The sequence below is a fragment of the Nomascus leucogenys genome, chromosome 14 (genome assembly GCF_006542625.1).
Source record: "Nomascus leucogenys isolate Asia chromosome 14, Asia_NLE_v1, whole genome shotgun sequence".
Lineage (NCBI taxonomy): Eukaryota > Metazoa > Chordata > Mammalia > Primates > Hylobatidae > Nomascus > Nomascus leucogenys.
The window spans coordinates 69,310,597-69,331,879 of record NC_044394.1 but is presented as its reverse complement, the minus strand read 5'-3'; the positions used below and the strand labels follow the sequence as shown (position 1 = coordinate 69,331,879).

The 21,283-nt window shown below is 49.2% G+C and overlaps 2 protein-coding genes across 2 annotated transcripts in view; one reads left to right on the top strand and one right to left on the bottom strand.

The window, feature by feature from the left end:
- Positions 1-8,221, bottom strand: part of ELMOD3 (ELMO domain containing 3) — a 39,657-nt gene extending 31,436 nt beyond the window's left edge. The window contains 3 exon segments of the mRNA XM_030827997.1: positions 709-783; positions 5,709-5,997; positions 8,134-8,221. Coding sequence (XP_030683857.1) covers positions 709-783; positions 5,709-5,762 — 129 coding nt within the window. The 5' untranslated portion in view covers positions 5,763-5,997; positions 8,134-8,221.
- A 79-nt stretch (positions 8,222-8,300) lies between these two features.
- Positions 8,301-21,213, top strand: RETSAT (retinol saturase). Its single transcript, XM_030827996.1, has 11 exons — positions 8,301-8,639; positions 11,417-11,599; positions 12,260-12,501; positions 13,036-13,237; positions 13,695-13,892; positions 17,202-17,321; positions 18,564-18,702; positions 18,956-19,083; positions 19,138-19,304; positions 19,519-19,678; positions 19,936-21,213. The coding sequence occupies exons 1-11, from the start codon at positions 8,468-8,470 to the stop codon at positions 20,073-20,075; spliced, it is 1,851 nt and encodes a 616-aa protein (XP_030683856.1). The 5' UTR covers positions 8,301-8,467; the 3' UTR covers positions 20,076-21,213.
- The last annotated feature ends 70 nt before the right edge of the window (positions 21,214-21,283 follow it).

Below are 21,283 nucleotides of genomic sequence, written 5' to 3'. Positions count from 1 at the left end.
CTGATGGGTGGACTGAAGTCAATTTTATTTTCTTTTACTTTTTATTTATTTATTTTTTGAGATGGAGTCTCACTCTGTTGCCCAGGCTGGAGTGCAGTGGCCTGATCTTGGCTCACTGCAACCTCCACCTCCTGGGCTCAAGTGATCCTCCTACCTCAGCTTCCCGAGTAGCTGAGACTACAGGTGTGCATCACCACACCCAGCTAGTTTTGTATTTTTAGTAGAGATGGGGTTTCACTGTGTTGGCCAGGCTGGTCTTGAACTCCTGATCTCAAGTGATCTGCCTGCCTCAGCCTCCCAAAGTGCCGGGATTACAGGCATGAGCCACTGTGCCTGGCCTTGAAGTCAATTTTAAATTGAGGTACCTGGAAAATTTCAACTATGATGTGGAAGTTGGGTGATGTTGGGGACAAGTGTATGTCCACCTTGAATGTAAATAAACAAAAATTCATACACTCATTTCAGACTGTGGTGTGCCTTTGGTATTCTCTCTGCATTTTATAGCCTGCTTCATTATGGCAATTATCTTATTAAATAGAAGTTGTTTTGTATGTTTGTGTTCCATACACCCTCCCCTCAAGTGTGAGCTCCTGGAAGCTAAGGTCTATGCCACCCTTGTGTCCCCAGGGTCTAGCACAGTTCTGGCACCACACAGTAACACACAACAAAAGCCCTTGCAGAAGGTACCAAGTTGTGGGTGATACACACAGGGATTCCTCTGAAAGCCAGAACACTCTTGTCCTTGTCATATGATGGAGAATACCCAGCAGACACTCTTTCGCCCTGTAAAACAGACAAGGGTCAATCTCCCAGGCACATATTAATCCCCCAAAGATAATAGTTTAAATGTCATACCTTTTTTTTTTTTAACTTTTAAGTTCAGGGGTACATGTGCAGGTTTGTTACATAGGGAAACTTGGGTCACAGGGGTTTGTTGTACAGGTTATTTCATCAGCCAGGTATTTGACCTAGTACCCACTAGTTATTTTTCCTTATCCTCTCCCTCCTCCCACCCTCCACTTTCTTTTCTTTTTCTTATCTTTTTTTTTGTGTTTTTTTTTTTTTTTTGAGACGGAGTCTCACTCTGTCGCCCAGGCTGGAGTGCAGTGGCATGATCTCGGCTCACTGCAAGCTCCACCTCCCGAGTTCACGCCATTCTCCTGCCTCAGCCTCCCGAGTAGCTAGGACTACAGGCGCCCGCCACCAGGCCTGGCTAATTTTTTTTGTATTTTTAGTAGAGATGGGGTTTCACCATGTTAGCCAGGATGGTCTCCATCTCCTGACCTCGTGATCCACCCGCCTTGGCCTCCCAAAGTGCTGGGATTACAGGCGTAAGCCACCGGGCCCTGCCAACCCTCCACTTTCCAATAGGCCCCAGTGTGTGTTGTTCCCTTCTATGTGTCCATGTGTTCTCATCACTTAGCTCCCACTTATAAGTGAGGATATGTGGTATTTGGATTTCTGTTCTGTGTTAGTTTGCTAAAGATAATGGCCTCCAGCTCCATCCACGTCCCTGCAAAGGTAAATGTCGCACCTTTTCCCAGTACCACAAAAAAAGGATGAACTCCAGAGATAACAACCGTAATGAACACTGTAAAGGAAAACTTCTGTTTAATCTGGTCCTAGGAAAAACTGCAAAAAGCTTAGTTAATGTCATCTCAAAAATTTTATACCGATTTCCTGGCTCTTTAAAAGTTTGAGGGTTCTGGGTGAGTGAAGTTTAGTGAAGCAGTTTCCTATGGCCTTTCTGCTCAGCCAAACCTATCCCCTGCTACAGATTAACAACAAAAAACCGACCAAAATACTCGGCCAGTTGTTTGTAACTCATTTCACAGATACAGAGCTAATTTTTCAATGTGTTCTTTTAAAATCCTAAAAATCACCAGGTGTGGTGGCTCACAGCTATAATCTCGGCACTTTGGGAAGCTGAGGCAGGAGGATTGCTTGAGCCCAGGAGTTTGAGAGCAGCCTGGGCAACATGGGGAGACCCTGTCTCTACCGTTTTAAAAAAAAACAACATCATTTCTATAGTTGGTTACTAGAGAAGTTTCTCTGAACCATGTAGAGCACCACGAAGTATCATGTATCTAAAAAGACCATATGGCACCATTGAAAAGAAGCCCAGAATATTCCCAGGTGATACAATTCTGGAGAATGGAGAATTCTACCAATGAAAGAATTTCCTGATCAACATCATTACAGATTATGTAAAAATTTAAAAGGCTTATAAGCCTAAGTTTGTTCCTATGTTACCATATTTACTGAATTTTCTGGAAAAGTAACTTTAATAAAGTTTAATCTCAGAGAAAAAAAAATCATTAAGGCAAAAAAGAAAAACCAGCCGGGCACGGTGGCCCACGCCTGTAATCCCAGTACTTTGGGAGACCAAGGCAGGAGGATCTCTTGAGGTCAGGAGTTCAAGACCAGCCTGGCCAACATGGTGAAACCCAATGTCTACTAAAAAGTACAAAAATTAGCCGGATGTAGTGACACATGCCTGTAATCCCAGCTACTCAGGTGGCTGAGGCACGAGAATGGCTTCAACCTGGGAGGTGGAAGTTGCAGTGAGCTGAGATTACGCCACTGCACTCCAGCCTGGGCAACAGAGTGAGACTCCATCTCAAAAAAAAAAAAAAAAAAAAAAAGACCAACCCAGTGGAAACATTAGAAAAAGGATATGGGTGGTTTACACAAAAGGTAACTCAAATGGTGTTTTTTTTTGTTTTTTTTGTTTTTTTTGAGATGGAGTTTTGCTCTTGTTGCCCAGGCTGGAGTGCAATGGCGCAATCTTGGCTCATCGCAACCTACGCCTCCCGGGTTCAAGCGATTCTCCTGCCTCAGCCTCCTGAGTAGCTGGGATTACAGGCACGCGCCACCACGCCCGGCTAATTTTAGTAGAGTATTTTTAGTAGAGATGGGGTTTCTCCATGTTGGTTTTTTTTGAGATAGACTCTCACTCTGTTGCCCCACCTGGGGCGTAGTGGCACGATCATGGCTCACTCACTTCTTGGCTCAAGGGATTCTCCCACCTCAGCATTCCAAGTAGCTGGGACCACAGGTGCACACCACCATGCCCATGTAGCCATGGGGTCTACATATGGTTGCCCAGGCTTGTCTCGAATTCCTGGGCTCAAGCCACCTTGGCATCCCAAAGTGCTGGGATTATAGACACAAGCCATCCTGCACAATCACAAATTGGTTTTAAACATATGAACAAATGCTCAACCTCATTCATTTAAAAAAACAACAACAACAAAAAACTAACAAAAAAAAAACGTCACCGGGCGCGGTGGCTCATGCCTGTAATCTCAGCACTTTGGGAGGCTGTGGTGGGTGGATCACCTGAGGTCAGGAGTTCAAGACCAGCCTGGCCAACATGGTGAAACCCCGTTTCTACTAAAAACTACAAAAAAGTAGCCGGGCGTGGTGGTGCGCACCTGTAATCCCAGCTACTGGAAAGGCTGAGGCAGGAGAATCACTTGAACCCGGGAGGCGGAGGGTGCAGTGAGCCGAGATTGCATCATTGCACTCCAGCCTGGGCAACAGAGCAAGACTCCATCTCAAAAACAAACAAAAAAAAGAGTCATGTAAAACTACTGTGTTTCATCAGTCAGATTATCAAAGATCAAAAAGTCTGATAACATGTACATTGGCTACAGTGCATAATACACTGGAGAATAAACTGTTACCACCTCTACAGCTTGATAGTACCTAACAAAATCATACACGTTTTGTACATGTGGGGCCTGATACTGCATTCTAGTAATTTATCTAACAGATATATTCATCCATGTGCAAAATGACATGTTTACATTTATAGTGTGATTCTTTGTCACATTGTTTATAATAGCAAAAGGCTGGAAAAACCTAAATATTCACTAATGGGCTCATTATATAAATAAAACCACATTCACTCAGTGAGATACTATATAGCCATAAAGACAAATGAGAAAGTGCTTTACAGGCAATATGGGACAATCTTCATGATGTATTAAGTGAAAAAGCAAAGGACAGAGTCTATACACTATTGTACCATTTTATTTTTTAAAAGTACATAAGCACATTTGCTTGTCTCTACAGAGACCATTTTCATAGTTATACCCAAAGAAGCAGTAGCTTTGTCTCCAGCAGAAGAACTGAGTGGCTGGGGGGACAAGGGTGGAAGGTGGTTTCTTCACAATACGTATATCCTTCTGTACTTTTTGGATTTTGAACCATGTGAATGTATTATGCCAAGGCCCTGGAATCCCAGATCATCCTGTTACTCAAATCCTTCTGCTTTTTTTTTCTTTCCAATTAATGCTCATTAAACACACCTTTCATTTCTTCATGTTCCAGATGCAAGGATGGGGGCCAAAACACCCCACAGCTGACCAAACTCCCTGGTAACGGAGCTCATGATGGTTAAGCATTTATTTCCCACTGTAATACAATCAACACACATGCTGCAGATCGTCTCCTCACTTCCATCCCTTCATTCATGTAGCTTTCCTCCAGAATACACCTCCACCCTCTTCTCTGATCAAGGTCAGTTTCACTTACTCAAGGCAACCTACCTTACTAGCTGGGGCTACAATGCTGTCTCACACCTCTAAGTCCAGTAACCTTTTTATGCAGCAAAAGTTCCTCTGCAAAAGGCCTGTATAAGGACCTTCTCTTATATTTCTTTTTTCTTTTTTTTTGGAGACAGAGTCTCACTTGGTCACCCAGGCTGGAGTGCAATGGTGTGATCCCAGTTCACTGCAACCTCCACCTCCTGGGTTCAAGCGATTCTCTTGCCTCAGCTTCCTGAGTAGCTGGGATTACAGGCATGCACCACCATGCCCAGCTAATTTTGTATTTTTAGTAAAGACAGGGTTTCATCATGTTAGCCAGGCTGGTCTCCAACTCCCGACCTCAGGTGATCCACCCACCTCAGCCTCCCAAAGTGCTGGGATTACAGGTGTGAGCCACTGCGTCCGGGCTCTTATATTTCTTTTATATGTTTCACACCCATTGGCACAGTACTAAGCCCAAAATATTTGTCTCAAATTTTTGTTGAAATTTTATCTCTAAAATATTTGGTGATTCATTGTGCTGAACAACTTCTTGCAGGCGTCTGTGTACCTGGGATTCATTTCATCCTTCCTTTCCTTCTCCAATTCAGTCCCCTCCAGTGTCCAAAGACTTCCCTCTTTGGAACAGTTCGCATCTTACCACAGTGAAGAAAATCTTTCTGGAAACCTAAAGCAAAGCCTTTGTCCCAGTCTGGCCACTGAATCCCACAGCCTCCATTTAAGACCATTTTTGGGTGGGCAAGGTAGTGTGAAAGGTAAGGCAATGTAGGGTTAGCTGCCTGGCTCATACAAAGACATATCACATTGAACTGAGTCCTGAGGATGATGAGGCCAAAGCAAGCGTTTCACAGGGAAGAGGCTAGTAAGGTAAATGATCCAAATCAATGAAATACAGATTTCTTGGGTGATTCCTCAATGAAATTCTCCCCACTACCCAAGCAAAAAGAAAACAAAAATCTCATAACTCACTTACAAAACAAGCTATTAGGAAAAGCAATTGACCCTGAGGTGAATAGAAGCTCCTTCTTATAGAACAAAGAGAACTATAATGAGGGTTTCTAAATTTTTCCAAATATTCTCTTAATATATTCTTACTATACTTGATATATCTCAAACCAACACCATCTTTCCCAAATAAGAGTGCATGCTTACCTGTCCATCTCTTAATTCTTCTTTACTATGGAAAGAGCAAGATTTTTCATTCATGACTCAAAATCATTTGCTCATGTGAGCTTTGTCCTTGGGCCCAGAAAGCATTTTAGTAAGGTCTGAGATCAGAAGCTACGTGGAGAGCCAGAGATCCAGTTGCTCTACCTTTGCCTTCCTTCTTGGCAGTCACTCAGACTAAGAGTAAGAAAACAGTCCCTTTGTGCCATCTGAGGGTGTAGGAGGTTTCTGTGAGTACTGAGAGAAGTCCCCTGAGGTCTTCAAAGCCTCAGCCCTGCACAAAGGAAAAAAAAGAAATTGAAAAAGAAAACTGGTTTAACCATTCAGTTATGCCTCTGTTGACAATTTTTTTTTTGAGATGGAGTCTTGCCCTGTTGCCCAGGCTGGAGTGCAGTGGTGCGATCTCAGCTCACTGCAAACTCCGCCTCCCCGGTTCAAGCGATTCTCCTGTCCCAGTCTCCCGAGTAGCTGGAATTACAGGTGTGTGCCACCATGCCCCACTAATTTTTGTATTTTTAGTAGAGACGGGGTTTCACTATGTTGGTTAGGCTGGTCTCGAACTCTGACCTCGTGATCTGCCTGCCTCGGCCTTCCAAAGTGCTGGGATTACAGGCATGAGCCAACACACTCGGCCTGTTGACTAAATTTAAGCAGCTGTGAATTTATTCTGAATGAACAAGTTGCCTTAGCCAAATGCTTACCTCTTTGCCATAGGATGGCAAAAAGGGGACCAAGCAGGGGTCTGTGGGCTGGATTCTGTGTCCAAAAGGCAGCAGCACCACTAGAAGGGATGGGGTCTGTTTCTGACAGTGGAGTTACTGGGACCTGGCCAGCTTATCAAAGGGGTGAGGCTAAAGGTGACACCTTGGTGGGTTGTCTTAGCTGAAGCACTCAGGCTTTGTTTAGGCCTCACACACAGGTTGGGTCAGGGAATTATAATACTAGACCTGGTTCCAACGATGGTAGAAATTAAAAATGCAACACGATGTTCTAACCTTTCTCAGTTATCACCAATACTGTACATGTGGCAGCTGGCTAGCCAGTTTGGGCAACTCTAAGTCTTTCATCTGACATTGCTTCCCTCAGGAAAAGGGCTGGACAAGGCTCATACCTCATCATGGGGAATTGGACATCCAGAATGTCTGTCACATCAAAAATTGCATCCTAAGTGGGCAGATGGCCCACATACAACTGACAGTCATAGTTCACAGGCTTGGGTGACTAAGGAAGGAGGGTCGCCTCTCTATGAGGTCAGCCCTCCACTGTGGTAATAATGATCAGGATTCCGTAAAAACTGGCTGCTGGTGTCAGGATGGTTTGATTATTAACACTGAGAGGAAGAATACCTCCTGGTTCTTGGGCTGGACATGTGGCTCACTGTAATCCTGGAGACAGGGCAGTGCCCCCTTAGTCTTGGCACCTCAGGAACTAAACTGCTCTCACTGCGGCCTCTGGGGCCTCAACATCTGCCTCCCCTTTCCTTTTCCTCCACCATGGCCTTCTTGACAGCCTATGACAAAACACACATTCGCCAGCCTTGGCAAAGTGACAGGCGGGTATGGTAATAGCAATCTCAGGAGGGCTCTTCTGTTGCTGTGTAGAAAATGAACCAAGTAGCATAGAATCGTGACTAGCTTTCCACATCTGGCTGGAGCACTCCTGGGGCCTTCAGTAGGGGCAGTTACTATCTGCATCAGAGAAGAAAAGAGCAACAACTCTGTCAAACAAGGAAGTACTCAAAGGCAAATTCCTGATAGTTGGACCTAAGGAAACGGCCTTCCTGTAAAAATGGATCCTTCTCAAATCAAATATTCATTGTGCACCCTCTTTAGGCAAGGAGGGGGTATGATTCTTCAACTGCTTGCTGGAGGTTAGACTCTCTGCATAGGAATTTAAATCAGATCGGCCCTTCGCTGATCCTTTCACCGTGCTTGTCTGTGGGCTGCTTCCCGTCCCCCAGGTTCCCCACGGATAGGGTGTCATTAGGGACCCGCCATAGACGACTCCGTCCCAGGCGGGCCCCCAGGACAAAACTATGGGCCACTTTGAGGGGCACAGAGCCAGACGCTCACCGGTTGTGATGCGCAGATAACAGAGATCTCAATTCATCAAGACACCCAGTCAGACGGGCTGTGTGCGGCCTTTGGACAGAACTTTCGCATAGCCTGGAGGCGTAAGAGGAGGAAAGCAATTTAACACCTCAGGGCAGCGAGTCCAGGGCAGAGCCAGAACCAGAACTCAGGACTCCTGTCTCCCAGTCGGGATTCTCTTTCAGTCTTACAACTCTCGGCCTGTCTCGCCCCATAGTGATCATTTCCACCGGATCACATTCTCCCTTCCTTCTCAGGCCGGCTGCTAGCTCCGCATAGGCACCAACCACTCCCCTTGGCAGGTGTTAACTCGTTCTCACCGTTAACAGAGCTTTCCAAACTTGGGGGTCCCGCCGCCTCGGCTAGTTCTTATCTGCTCATGCGCACAGCCTCTTCCGTGCGGTCGCCCCAGGCCCCAAGAACTACATTTCCCAGCAGGCAATGGAAACCCTGCTCAGCAAAAGAAGTACGGACAGCCGGGAGGGTCAATCGTCACCGGAGAGTTGCCTCTTCGCTCGCTGGCTGACTGGTTAATCAGTGCTGAAAGCTGCCTCCGCCTCCTCAGTGGAGAGCGAACTAGCCCGGGCGGAGCCACAGTTCTAGAGGCTGAGCGCAGTCGGAGCTGTCCTATTTACCCGACCCGACGCCGGCGTGATGTGGCTTCCGCTGGTGCTGCTCCTGGCCGTGCTGCTACTGGCCGTCCTCTGCAAAGTTTACTTGGGACTATTCTCAGGCAGCTCCCCGAATCCTTTCTCCGAAGATGTCAAACGGCCACCAGCGCCCCTCGTAACTGACAAGGAGGCCAGGAAGAAGGTTCTCAGACAAGGTAGCAGGAGGGACCCTGGGGTCCGGGGCTACACTCGAGGCATTCTCACAGGTTTGGGTTCTCATTTTGCCAAGGCAGCCGCTACCAGACCTGGGCCTCAGTTTCCCCATACGTAAAGTTCTGGGAGGGCTTCCTTGCACTTGGAGGAGCCCCGCTTTAGTGTCCGACACTGTCGATAGCCTTCGCCCTAGCTGGCCCCGGGAATAGTAGTCCCAAGGGTGCGGTCATTGTCCTTGGTTTGCAAGGTCTTGGCACCCGCCCTGCCACTTGTAATCCCCGCAGCTCACGGACTGATAAGAGACATTCCTCCACTTGGTTCCAGGACCTTAACTTTTTCACCTACCCTCTCATGAGAGCTCGGGGTGTGGGGGAACAGCACAGAAATGTGTCCCAGCCTGCATAGGAAATTGCATTTTGCCCGTCCGGTGATTTAACAGGCTTTGCATGGTCCCAACTCATAAGGATTGAACCCTGGTTCTGAAACTTTGGCAGAGGTTCAACAAGGTGCCTCAGGCTCAGAGCCTGCTCTCCACGCTCATCTTTTTTTTTTTTTTTTTTTTTGAAACGGAGTCTCGCTCTTTCACCCAGGCTGGAGTGCAGTGGAGTGATCTCGGCTCGCTGCAAACTCCGCCTCCTGGGTTCACGCCATTCTCCTGCCTCAGCCTCTCCAAGTAGCTGGGACTACAGGCGCCCGCCACCACGCCCGGCTAATTTTTTGTATTTTTAGTAGAGACGGGGTTTCACCGTGGTCTCGATCTCCTGACCTCGTGATCCGCCCGCCTCGGCCTCCCAAAGTGCTGGGATTACAAGCGTGAGCCACCGCGCCCGGCTCTCCACTCTCATCTTTAAAACATATTTTGTGGTTGCTTCTAGGGTTTAAAGAGTTCTGCTGCTTTAAAAAATAATGGATCACCTGTTTGATCTACAGAGTCCCTCTCACTTGTAAATTTTAGCATTCTCCGTGTCATATCTTGCTACACAATCAGAGACAGTACTGTTCTAAGTGGAAGGACTAATCATCTGGACTTCTGAGAACTGAGTTTTAGCTTGGACTCTGTCACTAATTTGCTGCATAACCATTAGCACCTACCTGGGCTGGTCTAAAAATGAGATGACTAGCTTAACTGCTTTTCAAACCGGGTTGTGGTCTGTTAGTGGGCTATGAAATCAATTTAGTGAGTTGCAACTGGCATTATTTATTTATTTATTGAAACAGAGTCTCGCTCTGTTGCCCAAGCTAGAGTGCAATGGCGCGATCTCCGCTCACCGCAACTTCCACCTCCTGGGTTCAAGTGATTATCGTGCCTCAGCCTCCTGAGTAGTGTGCATGCCCAGCTAATTTTTGTATTTTTAGTAGACACAGGATTTCACCATGTTGTCTAGGCTCTCGAACTCCTGGCCTCAAGCGATCCACCCACCTCGGCCTCCCAAAGTGTTGGGATTACAGGCGTGAGCCATCGCGCCCGGCCGCAACTAGTATTTTAGAATGCAGCAGAATAGAAAATATCAGAGTGCATTATACATAGTTCCACTAAGTATTGTATTGTGACACTTGTTTCATATATTTATTTTATATACTTACATGTGAAATTTTTTTTACTATTTATCTCTCTAAAAACATTCAAAAAACAAGCAGTTTGCCAAGTTCTCTTGCATCTTGAAACATCCCAGATCTCAGTTCTTTGCCAGTGATTGTTAAAGAACAGATCTTGTATCAGAAGTACCCATATAGCACCACTTGCTATCCAGTTTTGTCTTCTGAGAAGGTGCTGCCTCCCTCAGCACTGCCCCTAGACTTGCCCTGTGGGAGGGGCTGGTGCTGTGATTTCTCAGAGCTGCAGCCTCTGTGCAGTTCTGTCCTGCCCAAGCCTTTCCATCAGGACCTGGAAGAGCCACCGTAAGACCCAGCTATTCCAATGTTGCTTGCAGACCCTGCATCTTCCAAAGAAACCCGGCTTGTGGGCTGGGCGTGGTGGCTCATGCCTGTAATCCCAGCACTTTGGGAGGCCGAGGTGGGTGGATCACTTGAGGCCAGGAGTTCAAGATCAGCCTGGGCAACACAGCAAGACTTTGGCTCTATAAAAACATAAAATAGGCCGGGCGCAGTGGCTCATGCCTGTAATCCCAGCACTTTGGGAGGCCGAGGCAGGCGGATCACAAGGTCAGGAGATGGAGACCATCCTGGCTAACATGGTGAAACCCCATCTCTACTAAAGCATATTTTTTAAAAAAATTAGCCAGGCGTGGTGGCGGGCACCTGTAGTCCCAGCTACTCAGGAGGCTGAGGCAGGAGAATGGTGTGAACCCAGGAGGCGGAGCTTGCAGTAAGCGGAGATTGCGCCGCTGCACTCCAGCCTGGGTGACAGAGCGAGACTCCGCCTTAAAAAAATAATAAATAAAAATGAAAATAAAAATAAATTAGCCAGGCATGGTGGCATGCACCTGTAGTCCCAGCTACTCTGGAACCAGAGGCAGGAGGATTGCTTGAGGCCAGGAGTTCAAGGCTGCAGTGAGCTGTGATCACATCACTGCACTTCATCCTGGGCCAGAGTGAGACTCTGTCTCAAAAAACGAAAAACCAAAATGCCAAATCTGCCTGGCTGGTTCTGAGTGTTCTCAGGTAAAATGTTTGAAACATGTTAGTCAAGAGTTCTGTGCCAAACTGCTCTAGAGGTTTCTTGCCCTGTACAAGCTAGAGAAGTCTTCTTTGGTTTCCCTATCTTTGCTATTTCCCTGCCCCTGCCTGGGAAACCCACCCTTTGGCCCTTCTGCCGTAGCTTTTTCAGCCAACCAAGTGCCGGAGAAGTTGGATGTGGTGGTAATTGGCAGTGGCTTTGGGGGCCTGGCTGCAGCTGCAATTCTAGCTAAAGCTGGCAAGCGAGTCCTGGTGCTGGAACAACATACCAAGGCAGGGGGCTGCTGTCATACCTTTGGAAAGAATGGCCTTGAATTTGACACAGGTAAGGCTTGTGTGGAAAAGGGTTGGGAGCATGGCTATATGTTGAAGTGGCTTGGAGCAGCCCTTGTGGGGTGCTACGGAGCATTTCTGTTGTTTTGGAAGTGCCATCTTCTCTCTGGGCACTTTTTTTGTTTGTTTGTTTTGGACAGAGTCTCACTTCGTCACCCAGGCTGGAGCACAGTGGTGTGATCCCAGCTTACTGTAACCTCTACCTCCTGAGTTCAAGTGATTCTCATGCCTCAGTCTCCCGAGTGGCTGGGATTACACTCAGTAATCCCACCAAGTGGGCCACCACACCCTGCTAATTTTTTTGTATTTTAGTAGAGATGGGGTTTCTCCATGTTGGCCAGGCTGGTCTCAAACTCCTGACCTCAAGTGATCCACCTCCCTCTGCCTCCCAAAGTGTTGGGATTACAGGTGTGAGCCACCGTGCCCAGCCTCTGGGCACTTTTCTTATGTGACAGCATAGCTACTGGGAGTTGAACCGGGCAGGGATCTGGTGGTTTCTGCTGTGACACCTCCCTACAGACAGGGTGGGCAGCTCACTCTGGACGTGAACTTGGCCAGGCCAGATAACCTCTTCCACCTCACTTCCTCAGCCACCTTTCCAGGGCTCAATCCCCATATCCCTTTACTACCTTGTTTTTCCATCTCCCAACAGGAATCCATTACATTGGGCGTATGGAGGAGGGCAGCATTGGCCGTTTTATCTTGGACCAGATCACTGAAGGGCAGCTGGACTGGGCTCCCCTGTCCTCTCCTTTTGACATCATGGTACTGGAAGGGCCCAATGGCCGAAAGGAGTACCCCATGTACAGTGGAGAGAAAGCCTACATTCAGGGCCTCAAGGAGAAGTTTCCACAGGAGGAAGCTATCATTGACAAGTATATAAAGCTGGTTAAGGTAACATGGACATGCTGAGGACTCAGAGTTTGTTCCTAATAAGACTGACTTTCTTCATTATTAGTGGAGGCACTGTGGGTGGAGAGTGCAGTGGGGGAGGCAGAAAGGGAGGAAGAGTCACATCCGTTCTTAGTTCAGCCTCCACCCAAGTCCATCCAGTTCTCCATCTCTCTCTGGAGCCTTGGCTGTACGGCTGCTGCTGTCACCCTGGCCTCTGGGGATGCCCTGCTCTCCTCCCTGGCTAGGCTGGCTTCCGTGACATCAGATCACTATTCCTTTTTACTGCATCCGAGACCAGATTGGGATTTTTGAAAAGGAATTTGAGCAGGAAAATAAAAAGCAAAAAAAGGACTCATCCAAGTGTAGGATGGGAAAAATTCACAGAGTATAGATTTTTAAAAAATATTCAAATTCAGCAAAGTTCAGTCAGTGGTAAGTGTTGCTGGATCCTCGGGCTGGTCCAGGCTATGGGGATAGCAGTTCTGTCACAGCGGTTCTAGACGTGAGGCCTGCTGTCCTCATTCACTCCCCTAGGTGGTATCCAGTGGAGTCCCTCATGCCATCCTGTTGAAGTTCCTCCCATTGCCTGTGGTTCAGCTCCTCGACAGGTGTGGGCTGCTGACTCGTTTCTCTCCATTCCTTCACGCATCCACCCAGAGCCTGGCTGAGGTCCTGCAGCAGCTGGGGGCCTCCTCTGAGCTCCAGGCAGTGCTCAGCTACATCTTCCCCACTTACGGTGGGTACTGGCCCTCGGCTCTGGGCAGCTTCTGGAGGAGGAAGGGCTGCCCTCTCATCTCTCAATCTTTCTTCTCGACCCTGCCTGGCTGACTGATATGGAGCTGTGTAAACCCCAGGCCCTCTGGAGCTTGTGGATGAGAAGTCTGGCCCCCTGCTGGACTCCTTGGTCAAAATTCTCTTCATCCATGCTTTGGATGATTTTTCAGTTCAACCAACACTGTCCTGCCTGGTCTGGCAGCATGGCAGTTTGCAGGGAGGATATTCCTACTGGCGCCAAGATCTCTAAGGTACCCCATGTCTGGATGGAAAGGCTCCTCTGGCTGCCTTGGACCCTGAGGAACATGTGGTTCCTCGGATAGACTGGGCTGTGTGTTATCTCACAGAATTCCACGTTCCTTTCTGAATGGTGCTGGTGCCTGCTCTTGCCTGCTCAACACCCTTCCTTCCTTCTGCAGGTGTCACCCCCAGCCACAGTGCCTTTTCCATGCACGCCCTGCTGGTTAACCACTACATGAAAGGAGCCTTTTATCCCCGAGGGGGTTCCAGTGAAATTGCCTTCCACACCATCCCTGTGATTCAGCGGGCTGGGGGCGCTGTCCTTACAAAGGCCACTGTGCAGAGTGTGTTGCTGGACTCAGCTGGGAAAGCCTGTGGTGAGAGCCCTGCCCCACCCTGCCCTTCTGGGTCCCTGGGTTGGTGTGGGCAAGACCTGGGGTCTCCCTGAGACTGGAAGGAGTAGGAGAACTGACCTCCTCATGGCCGCTAAAGGTGAGAATCTGCCCCAGAGCAGGGTCCAGGGATAGTGATTAGTCCAGAAATAAAAAGGAAGCAGGAAAGATAAAGGATTGGCTGGGCATAGTGGTCCACGCCTGTAACCCCAGCACTTTGGGAGGCTGAGATGGGAGGATCACTTGAGCCCAGGAATTTGAGATCAGCCTGGGCAACATGGTTAAACCCTGTCTCTTTAAAAAACAAAACAAAACAAAACAAAAAAATATGGACGGGCATGGTGGCTCACGCCTGTAATCCCAACACTTTGGGAGGTCGAGACAGGCGGCTCACAAGGTCAGGAGTTCGAGACCAGCCTGGCCAATATGGTGAAACCCTGTCTCTACTAAAAATACAAAAATTAGCTGGACATGGTGGCACGCACCTATAGTCCCAGCTACTTGGGAGGCTGAGGCGGAAGAATTGCTTGAACCCAGGAGGTAGAGATTGCAGTGAGCTGAGATCGTGCCACCGCACTCCAGCCTGGGCGACAGAGCAAGACGCCATCTCAAAAAAAAAAAAAAAAAAGAAAAGAAAAATAAAGGATTGCATGGTCCTCAAAGAACAGTATTTATTTAATAGATAAAACTATTATTTACCCAGTAATCTATGACTGTCTTCTTCTTTTTTTTTTTTTTTTTTTTTGAGATGGAGTCTTGCTCTGTTGCCCAGGCTGGAGTGCAGTGGTGCGATCTCGGCTCACTGCAAGCTCCGCCTCCTGGGTTCATGCCATTTTCCCACCTCAGCCTCCCGAGTAGCTGAGACTACAGATGCCCGCCAACACGCCCAGCTAATTTTTTGTATTTTTAATAGAGACGGGGTTTCACCATGTGTTAGTCAGGATGGTCTCGATCTCCTGATCTTGTGATCCGCCCACCTTGGCCTCCCAAAGTGCTGGGATTACAGGCGTGAGCCACTGAGACCAGCCGACTGTCTTCTTGAGTGTAGAGACTGTCTTTTATCTTTGTATCTATAAATCTTAGCGCATATTAGAGGCTCAATAAATGCTGTTCAGTGGCCGATAGAATGAATGAGTAACCTTGGATTCCATAGGATAGTATGGAGGCCAGAAAGGTTCCCTGCCTCTATCTGTAAAGTGGGGCCCAGAACCTTATTACCCTGGCTCAGGTTGATGCTGTAACCTGCATAGGGACTCAGAATCCCAGTATAAATGAACTCTTGGAATAGAGGGTCTGTGCAAGAAGGACTCTGTTAAACAGAATAGGCCATCTATGACTAATGGGTGCTTCAAGAAGCCAGGGAAGCAGACAAAAAGAGGCCTGGGAAAAACTGGGCTGATGTAAACATGCATTTATCAGAGGAACCTTTCATGGAGGTGATAAGCGGGGGGCCCAGTGCAAAATGAAAAATCAAGGAGAAAAGGCCATCAGTGATCTGAGAGAATCCATTAGTAGAAGAGACTGATAAGTTACTGGGTGGTAAGAGAGAGGTGGCTGTCAGTTGGGCAAGGTTTTCTCTGATGTCCATGAACAAGTTCTCCTCTCAGCTGAAAGGGGTCCAGGAAGCAAGGTAGGTTTATCAGTTGAGTTAAATACAATCCAGATATATTTGTTTGTTTTTCAAGTGCTAGGTAATAAAAGATAGAGATAAAAGAGGCCGGGCGCAGTGGCTCATGCCTGTAATCCCAGCACTTTGGGTGGCCAAGGCAGGCGGATCACCTGAGGTTGGGAGTTCGAGACCAGCCTGGCCAACATGGTGAAACCCTGTCTTTACTAAAAATACAAAAATTAGCCAGGGCCAGGCGCGGTGGCTCACGCCTGTAATCTCAGCACTTTGGGAGGCCGAGGTGGGTGGATCACAAGGTCAGGAGTTCGAGACCAGCCTGGCCAATATGGTGAAACCCTGTCTTTACTAAAAATACCGAAATTAGCCAGGCACGGTGCTGGGAGCCTGTAATCCTAGCTACTTGGAGGCCAGGGCAGGAGAATCGCTTGAACTTGGGAGGCAGAGGTTGCAGTGAGCTGAGATTGCACCACTGCACTCCAGCCTGGGCAACGGAGAGAGGCTTCATCTTAAAAAAGAAAAAGCATTCATTTGCGTGCCATCTGGAGGCATGTGCTAAGGATGGGGGTAACAGACAGCACAGTGGAACAGGGGAAACCTCCTGGAGGCACAGGTGTTGGAGCTGAGTAATAAAGGGTGAGATGAAGCCAGCAAGCAGATGAGGTTGGAGAATATTCCAGGAAGGGGAAGCAGCATGTGCAAAGGTGTGGAGATATGAAAGAGCTGAGTGTTTTCAGGCATCCAGAAGTATTAGGTTGAACAATAAGAAACTGCCATTTTTGTAGGTAACAAATGGTTGACTCTCAGCTGTTTGATACTGGTTCTGCCTAATAGTTTAGTGGGAGTTTAGTGAGAGTGACCAGAGATGGATGGAGCTGGACACACAGAAGGGACCACATTGCACAGGCTGCTGTAAGATTTTGGAGGTTCTCTTATCCAGGATGAGGCATCATTGCAGGGTTTTATTTTTATTTTATTCATTCATTCATTCATTCATTCATTCATTTTTTTTAGATACATAGTCTCACTCTATTGCCCAGGCTACAGTGCAGTAGTGTCATCATAGCTCACTGTATCATTTAACTCCTGGGCTGAACCCATTCCTCTGGCTGAGGAGATAGGACTACAGGTGTGCACAACCCCATACAGCTTAATTTAAAATTTTTTTTTTTGTAGAGACAGGGTCTCACTTTGTTGCCCAGGCTGGTCTTGAACTCCTGTACACAAGCAATCAATCCTCTTACCTCAGACTCCCAAAGCACTGGGAGTACAGGCATGAGCCACTGTGCCCAGCCCCGATTGGAGGGTATTAAAGAGTATTTGGAAACAACTCTGGCAGCAGAGAAAAGGGCCTAGATTTCCAGTGGAAGGTCTTTAGCCCTTGAGCTTTGTCTGGGATTTGGCTCAAACACAGAGTACACACAAACATACACACACAGGTGGGTACAGAGCTAGGGAAAGTAAGCCCAAGCAGTTGTAGGATAGTGTGAAAGCACCTGAAGATATTCACTCACTTTGCATTTTCCCAGGGGCCTGCCCTGCCTGAGTCCCGGTAGCTGGACTCCAAGGTCTGAGAAATGGGCACAGGCAGAGAGAGATCCATGGGGGCTGTGGGCCTTCCTCTTCATCCCGGAGCTCACAGACCCTCAGCCAAGCTCTTGTGCCTGCAGGTGTCAGTGTGAAGAAGGGGCATGAGCTGGTAAACATCTATTGCCCCATCGTGGTCTCCAACGCAGGACTGTTCAACACCTATGAACACCTACTGCCGGGGAACGCCCGCTGCCTGCCAGGTAAAAGGCGGGTCTGCACTGCCCCTCTTGCAGGTTCCCCAATGTGTCCCCTTCTGGAGCCAACTTGCTCCATCTGGGTCATGCTTCTCCTCTTCTTGGCCGGCCCTCTCATTGTCCTTAAGCAACAAGGTGAGAACGCTGCCTCTAACATCATCCTAACCCTAGCATTTAATGTTGGGGAAACTGAGGGCCATACAGATTAATTACAGTCCTGAGGCCACTCAGCTAAAAGGGGCAGGACTGAGCAGAGTAGCTGGTCTGATTTGAAAGCTCCGGCTCCTCCCACCCTTCTGGGCTGAGGGGGCTTCCAGAGAAGAGGCCTCAGGAAGAGAAGCAGGAGAGCAGGCAGCCCACAGGGAGCAGAGCCATGGAGCCAACGCAGCTAATAGGTCCCGCCACCTTCATGTAACTGGATCTGAGGAAGGGAGGCCGCTGGGAAGAGGGGACCAGTAACCCAGCAGGGGTGAGAGAGAGGGGCCCAGATGAAGGACTCAGGCTGGGGCGGGAGCTGGAGAGCACAGAGCAGCTCCGGATGTGGTGTGGCGGAAACCTTGGCTGGTGCAGGAGCTAGAGAGCAGGGCAAGAAGCCCTGACCCCAGAGGGTAGGCCTGGGAGCTGCTCCCTGAGGAGCTGGGGAAGGGGACAGCAGAGCGGACTGGGGGGTAGAGGGAGGTCCTGGCTTTCCTCATGGGGACTGGGTGGTAAGGGAGTTGTGATTGTCTCCAGGGCATAGGGTGGTTTCACCAGCACCAGCCTCTCCTTCCTTTGCCCTGCATGACTGAGCCTGCCGCCTGCTCGGCCTCCCCTCTCTCAGACTCTCAGGAGCTGAAGGGGTGAGGCAGAGAGGGCCCAGGGGCAGAGCAGGGGAGTCGGGCATAGTGCACAGCAGACTCTGCCTTTGCTACTTCCTACCTTTCTCTCTGTGACCCTGACCTCCCTTCTCCCCTGTCCCAGGACCTCTGGGAACTGACACTGTCCTGGCCAGGCAGCCCTGCTAGAGTCACCTGTCCCTCCTGCCCCCCTCTCACCATCTGGTTACAATTTTCCCTTGTCTATGAATTTTCCTCCTGAACACGATCTGAAGGCCTCAAAAATATTTAGTTAAATGAAGGAAGCAGAGTGGCCAGGGGCCCGGCATGCCTCAGGCAGGTGCCAGAGCTGGCACCCCAAGGCTCTCCTGGGAGCAGGGAGTGGCCATCTCCAGCCATAGTCCTCACAGGCACCAACCACTCCCCTTGGCAGGTGTGAAGCAGCAGCTGGGGACGGTGCGGCCCGGCTTAGGCATGACCTCTGTTTTCATCTGCCTGCGAGGCACCAAGGAAGACCTGCATCTGCCGTCTACCAACTACTATGTTTACTATGACACGGACATGGACCAGGCGTAAGGCGCGCGTGTGTGTGTGTGTGTGTGTGTGTGTGGCCCGTGCCTCCCTGCTTGACTCAGAGAATGAGCAGAAGTTATGGAATGGGAGGAAGCGGGCAATTTCTAATTTGCTCCTGGAAGTTTGTCACGCCAAGGCTGTGGCTCAGCTTCACCCCTGTGGGGAGTCCCTAGGGATGAGCAGTCCTTGCAGTGGTTCTGGGGTTTTGAGGACAAAAACCTGGAGATTGCACCACACTCTTGTCACACGCAGGATGGAGCGCTACGTCTCCATGCCCAGGGAAGAGGCTGCGGAACACATCCCTCTTCTCTTCATCGCTTTCCCATCAGCCAAAGATCCGACCTGGGAGACCGATTCCCAGGTGGGGCTGCAGGTCCCGGGTGAGGGGGTGGAGGGAGGGGCCGGGCAGTAGTAATATCAGCTCTGATCCCCAGGCCGGTCCACCATGATCATGCTCATACCCAGCGCCTACGAGTGGTTTGAGGAGTGGCAGGAGGAGCTGAAGGGAAAGCGGGGCAGTGACTATGAGACCTTCAAAAACTCCTTTGTGGAAGCCTCTATGTCAGTGGTCCTGAAACTGTTCCCACAGCTGGAGGGGAAGGTAGGGGGTAAAGTATTTGGGGGGGGTGACGGACCTCACGGTGCCATTTCTGCCCTTTCCTTGAGACAGCGGAATCAGGCCTCAAGACATCTGAGCCCCAGGGAAGGACAGGGCACCCATCCCTGGAGTCAGCGAATGGGAAAGAGCAGAAGAGGGAGGGGAGCCAGGATCTCACGTGCCTGCCCCACCCTTTGGCTGCCCTTTGTGCCCTCAGGTGGAGAGTGTGACTGCAGGATCCCCACTCACCAACCAGTTCTATCTGGCTGCTCCCCGAGGTGCCTGCTACGGGGCTGACCATGACCTGGGCCGCCTGCACCCTCGTGTGATGGCCTCCTTGAGGGCCCAGAGCCCCATCCCCAACCTCTATCTGACAGGTATACTCACCACCCCATGTTGTCAGGACCTGAGACCCTGGGCCCCTGTCGCCCAAAGTCCTCTGTTCCTGTCCTCAGGCCTTGCTGTTCCCTGCAGCCTCCCATCCCCTGAGCAGGGCTGCCTGGGCAGGCTGTGGCCCCGATCTGATTGGAGCCAGCTCTGGGTGGCCCTCATGTGGAGGGAAGAGCACCAGGGCCCCACCCTCCCCTGGGCCTGCCTGGGTGCGCACTCAGGGGCCTCTGCTCTTGCCTCCTAGGCCAGGATATCTTCACCTGTGGGCTGGTCGGGGCCCTGCAAGGTGCCCTGCTGTGCAGCAGCGCCATCCTGAAGCGGAATTTGTACTCAGACCTTAAGGGTCTTGATTCTAGGATCCGGGCACAGAAGAAAAAGAATTAGTTCCATTAGGGAGGAGTCAGAGGAATTTGCCCAATGGCTGGGGCATCTCCCTTGACTTACCCATAATGTCTTTCTGCATTAGTTCCTTGCACATATAAAGCACTCTAATTTGGTTCTGATGCTTGAAGAGAGGACTAGTTTAAATCACAATTCCGAATCTGGGGCAATGGAATCATTGCTTCCAGCTGGGGCAGGTGAGATCTTTATGCCTTTTATAACATGCCATCCCTACTAATAGGATATTGACTTGGATAGCTTGATGTCTCCTGACGAGCGGTTCTCTGCATCCCTCACCCATGCCTCCTAACTCAGTGATCAAAGAGAGAGAACCCCTGGCAGTGTTGTCAGCTCAGGCTGGTGGGTTCAGTTCTGTCCTGAGGCTTCTGCTCTCATTCACACTTAGTGCTGCGCTGCACAGTTCTACACTGTGAAGGGAAAAGGGAGACTAATGAGGCTTAACTCAAAACCTGGGCATGGTTTTGGTTGCCATTCCATAGGTTTGGAGAGCTCTAGATCTCTTTTGTGCTGGGTTCAGTGGCTCTTCAGGGGACAGGAAATGCCTGTGTCCAGCCCGGTGTGGTTCTGGAACTTTGGGGTAACAGCAGGATCCATTAGTTAGTAGGGTGCATGTCAGATGATCATATCCAATTCATATGGAAGTCCCATGTCTGTCTTCCTTATCATCGGGGTGGCATCTGGTTCTTGATGTGCCAGCAGGGACTCAATACCTGAGCCTCAATCAAGCCTTATCCACCAAATACACAGGGAAGGGTGATGCAGGGAAGGGTGACATCAGGAGTCAGGGCATGGACTGGTAAGATGAATACTTTGCTGGGCTGAAGCAGGCTGCAGGGCATTCCAGGCAAGGGCACAGCAGGGGACAGTGCAGGGAGGTGTGGGGTAAGGGAGGGAAGTCACATCAGAAAAGGGAAAGCCACAGAATGTGTGTGAAGCCCAGAAATGGCATTTGCAGTTAATTAGCACATGTGAGGGTTAGACAGGTAGGTGAATGCAAGCTCAAGGTTTGGAAAAATGACTTTTCAGTTATGTCTTTAGTATCAGACATACGAAAGATCTCTTTGTAGTTCGTGTTAATGTAACAATAAATTTATTGATTCCATTGCTTTAACATTTGAAATTTATTTTGGTTTTTTGTTCAAGAAAACAAAACTATTATCGCGATGGCATTTGCAGAAGCTCAGTAAAAC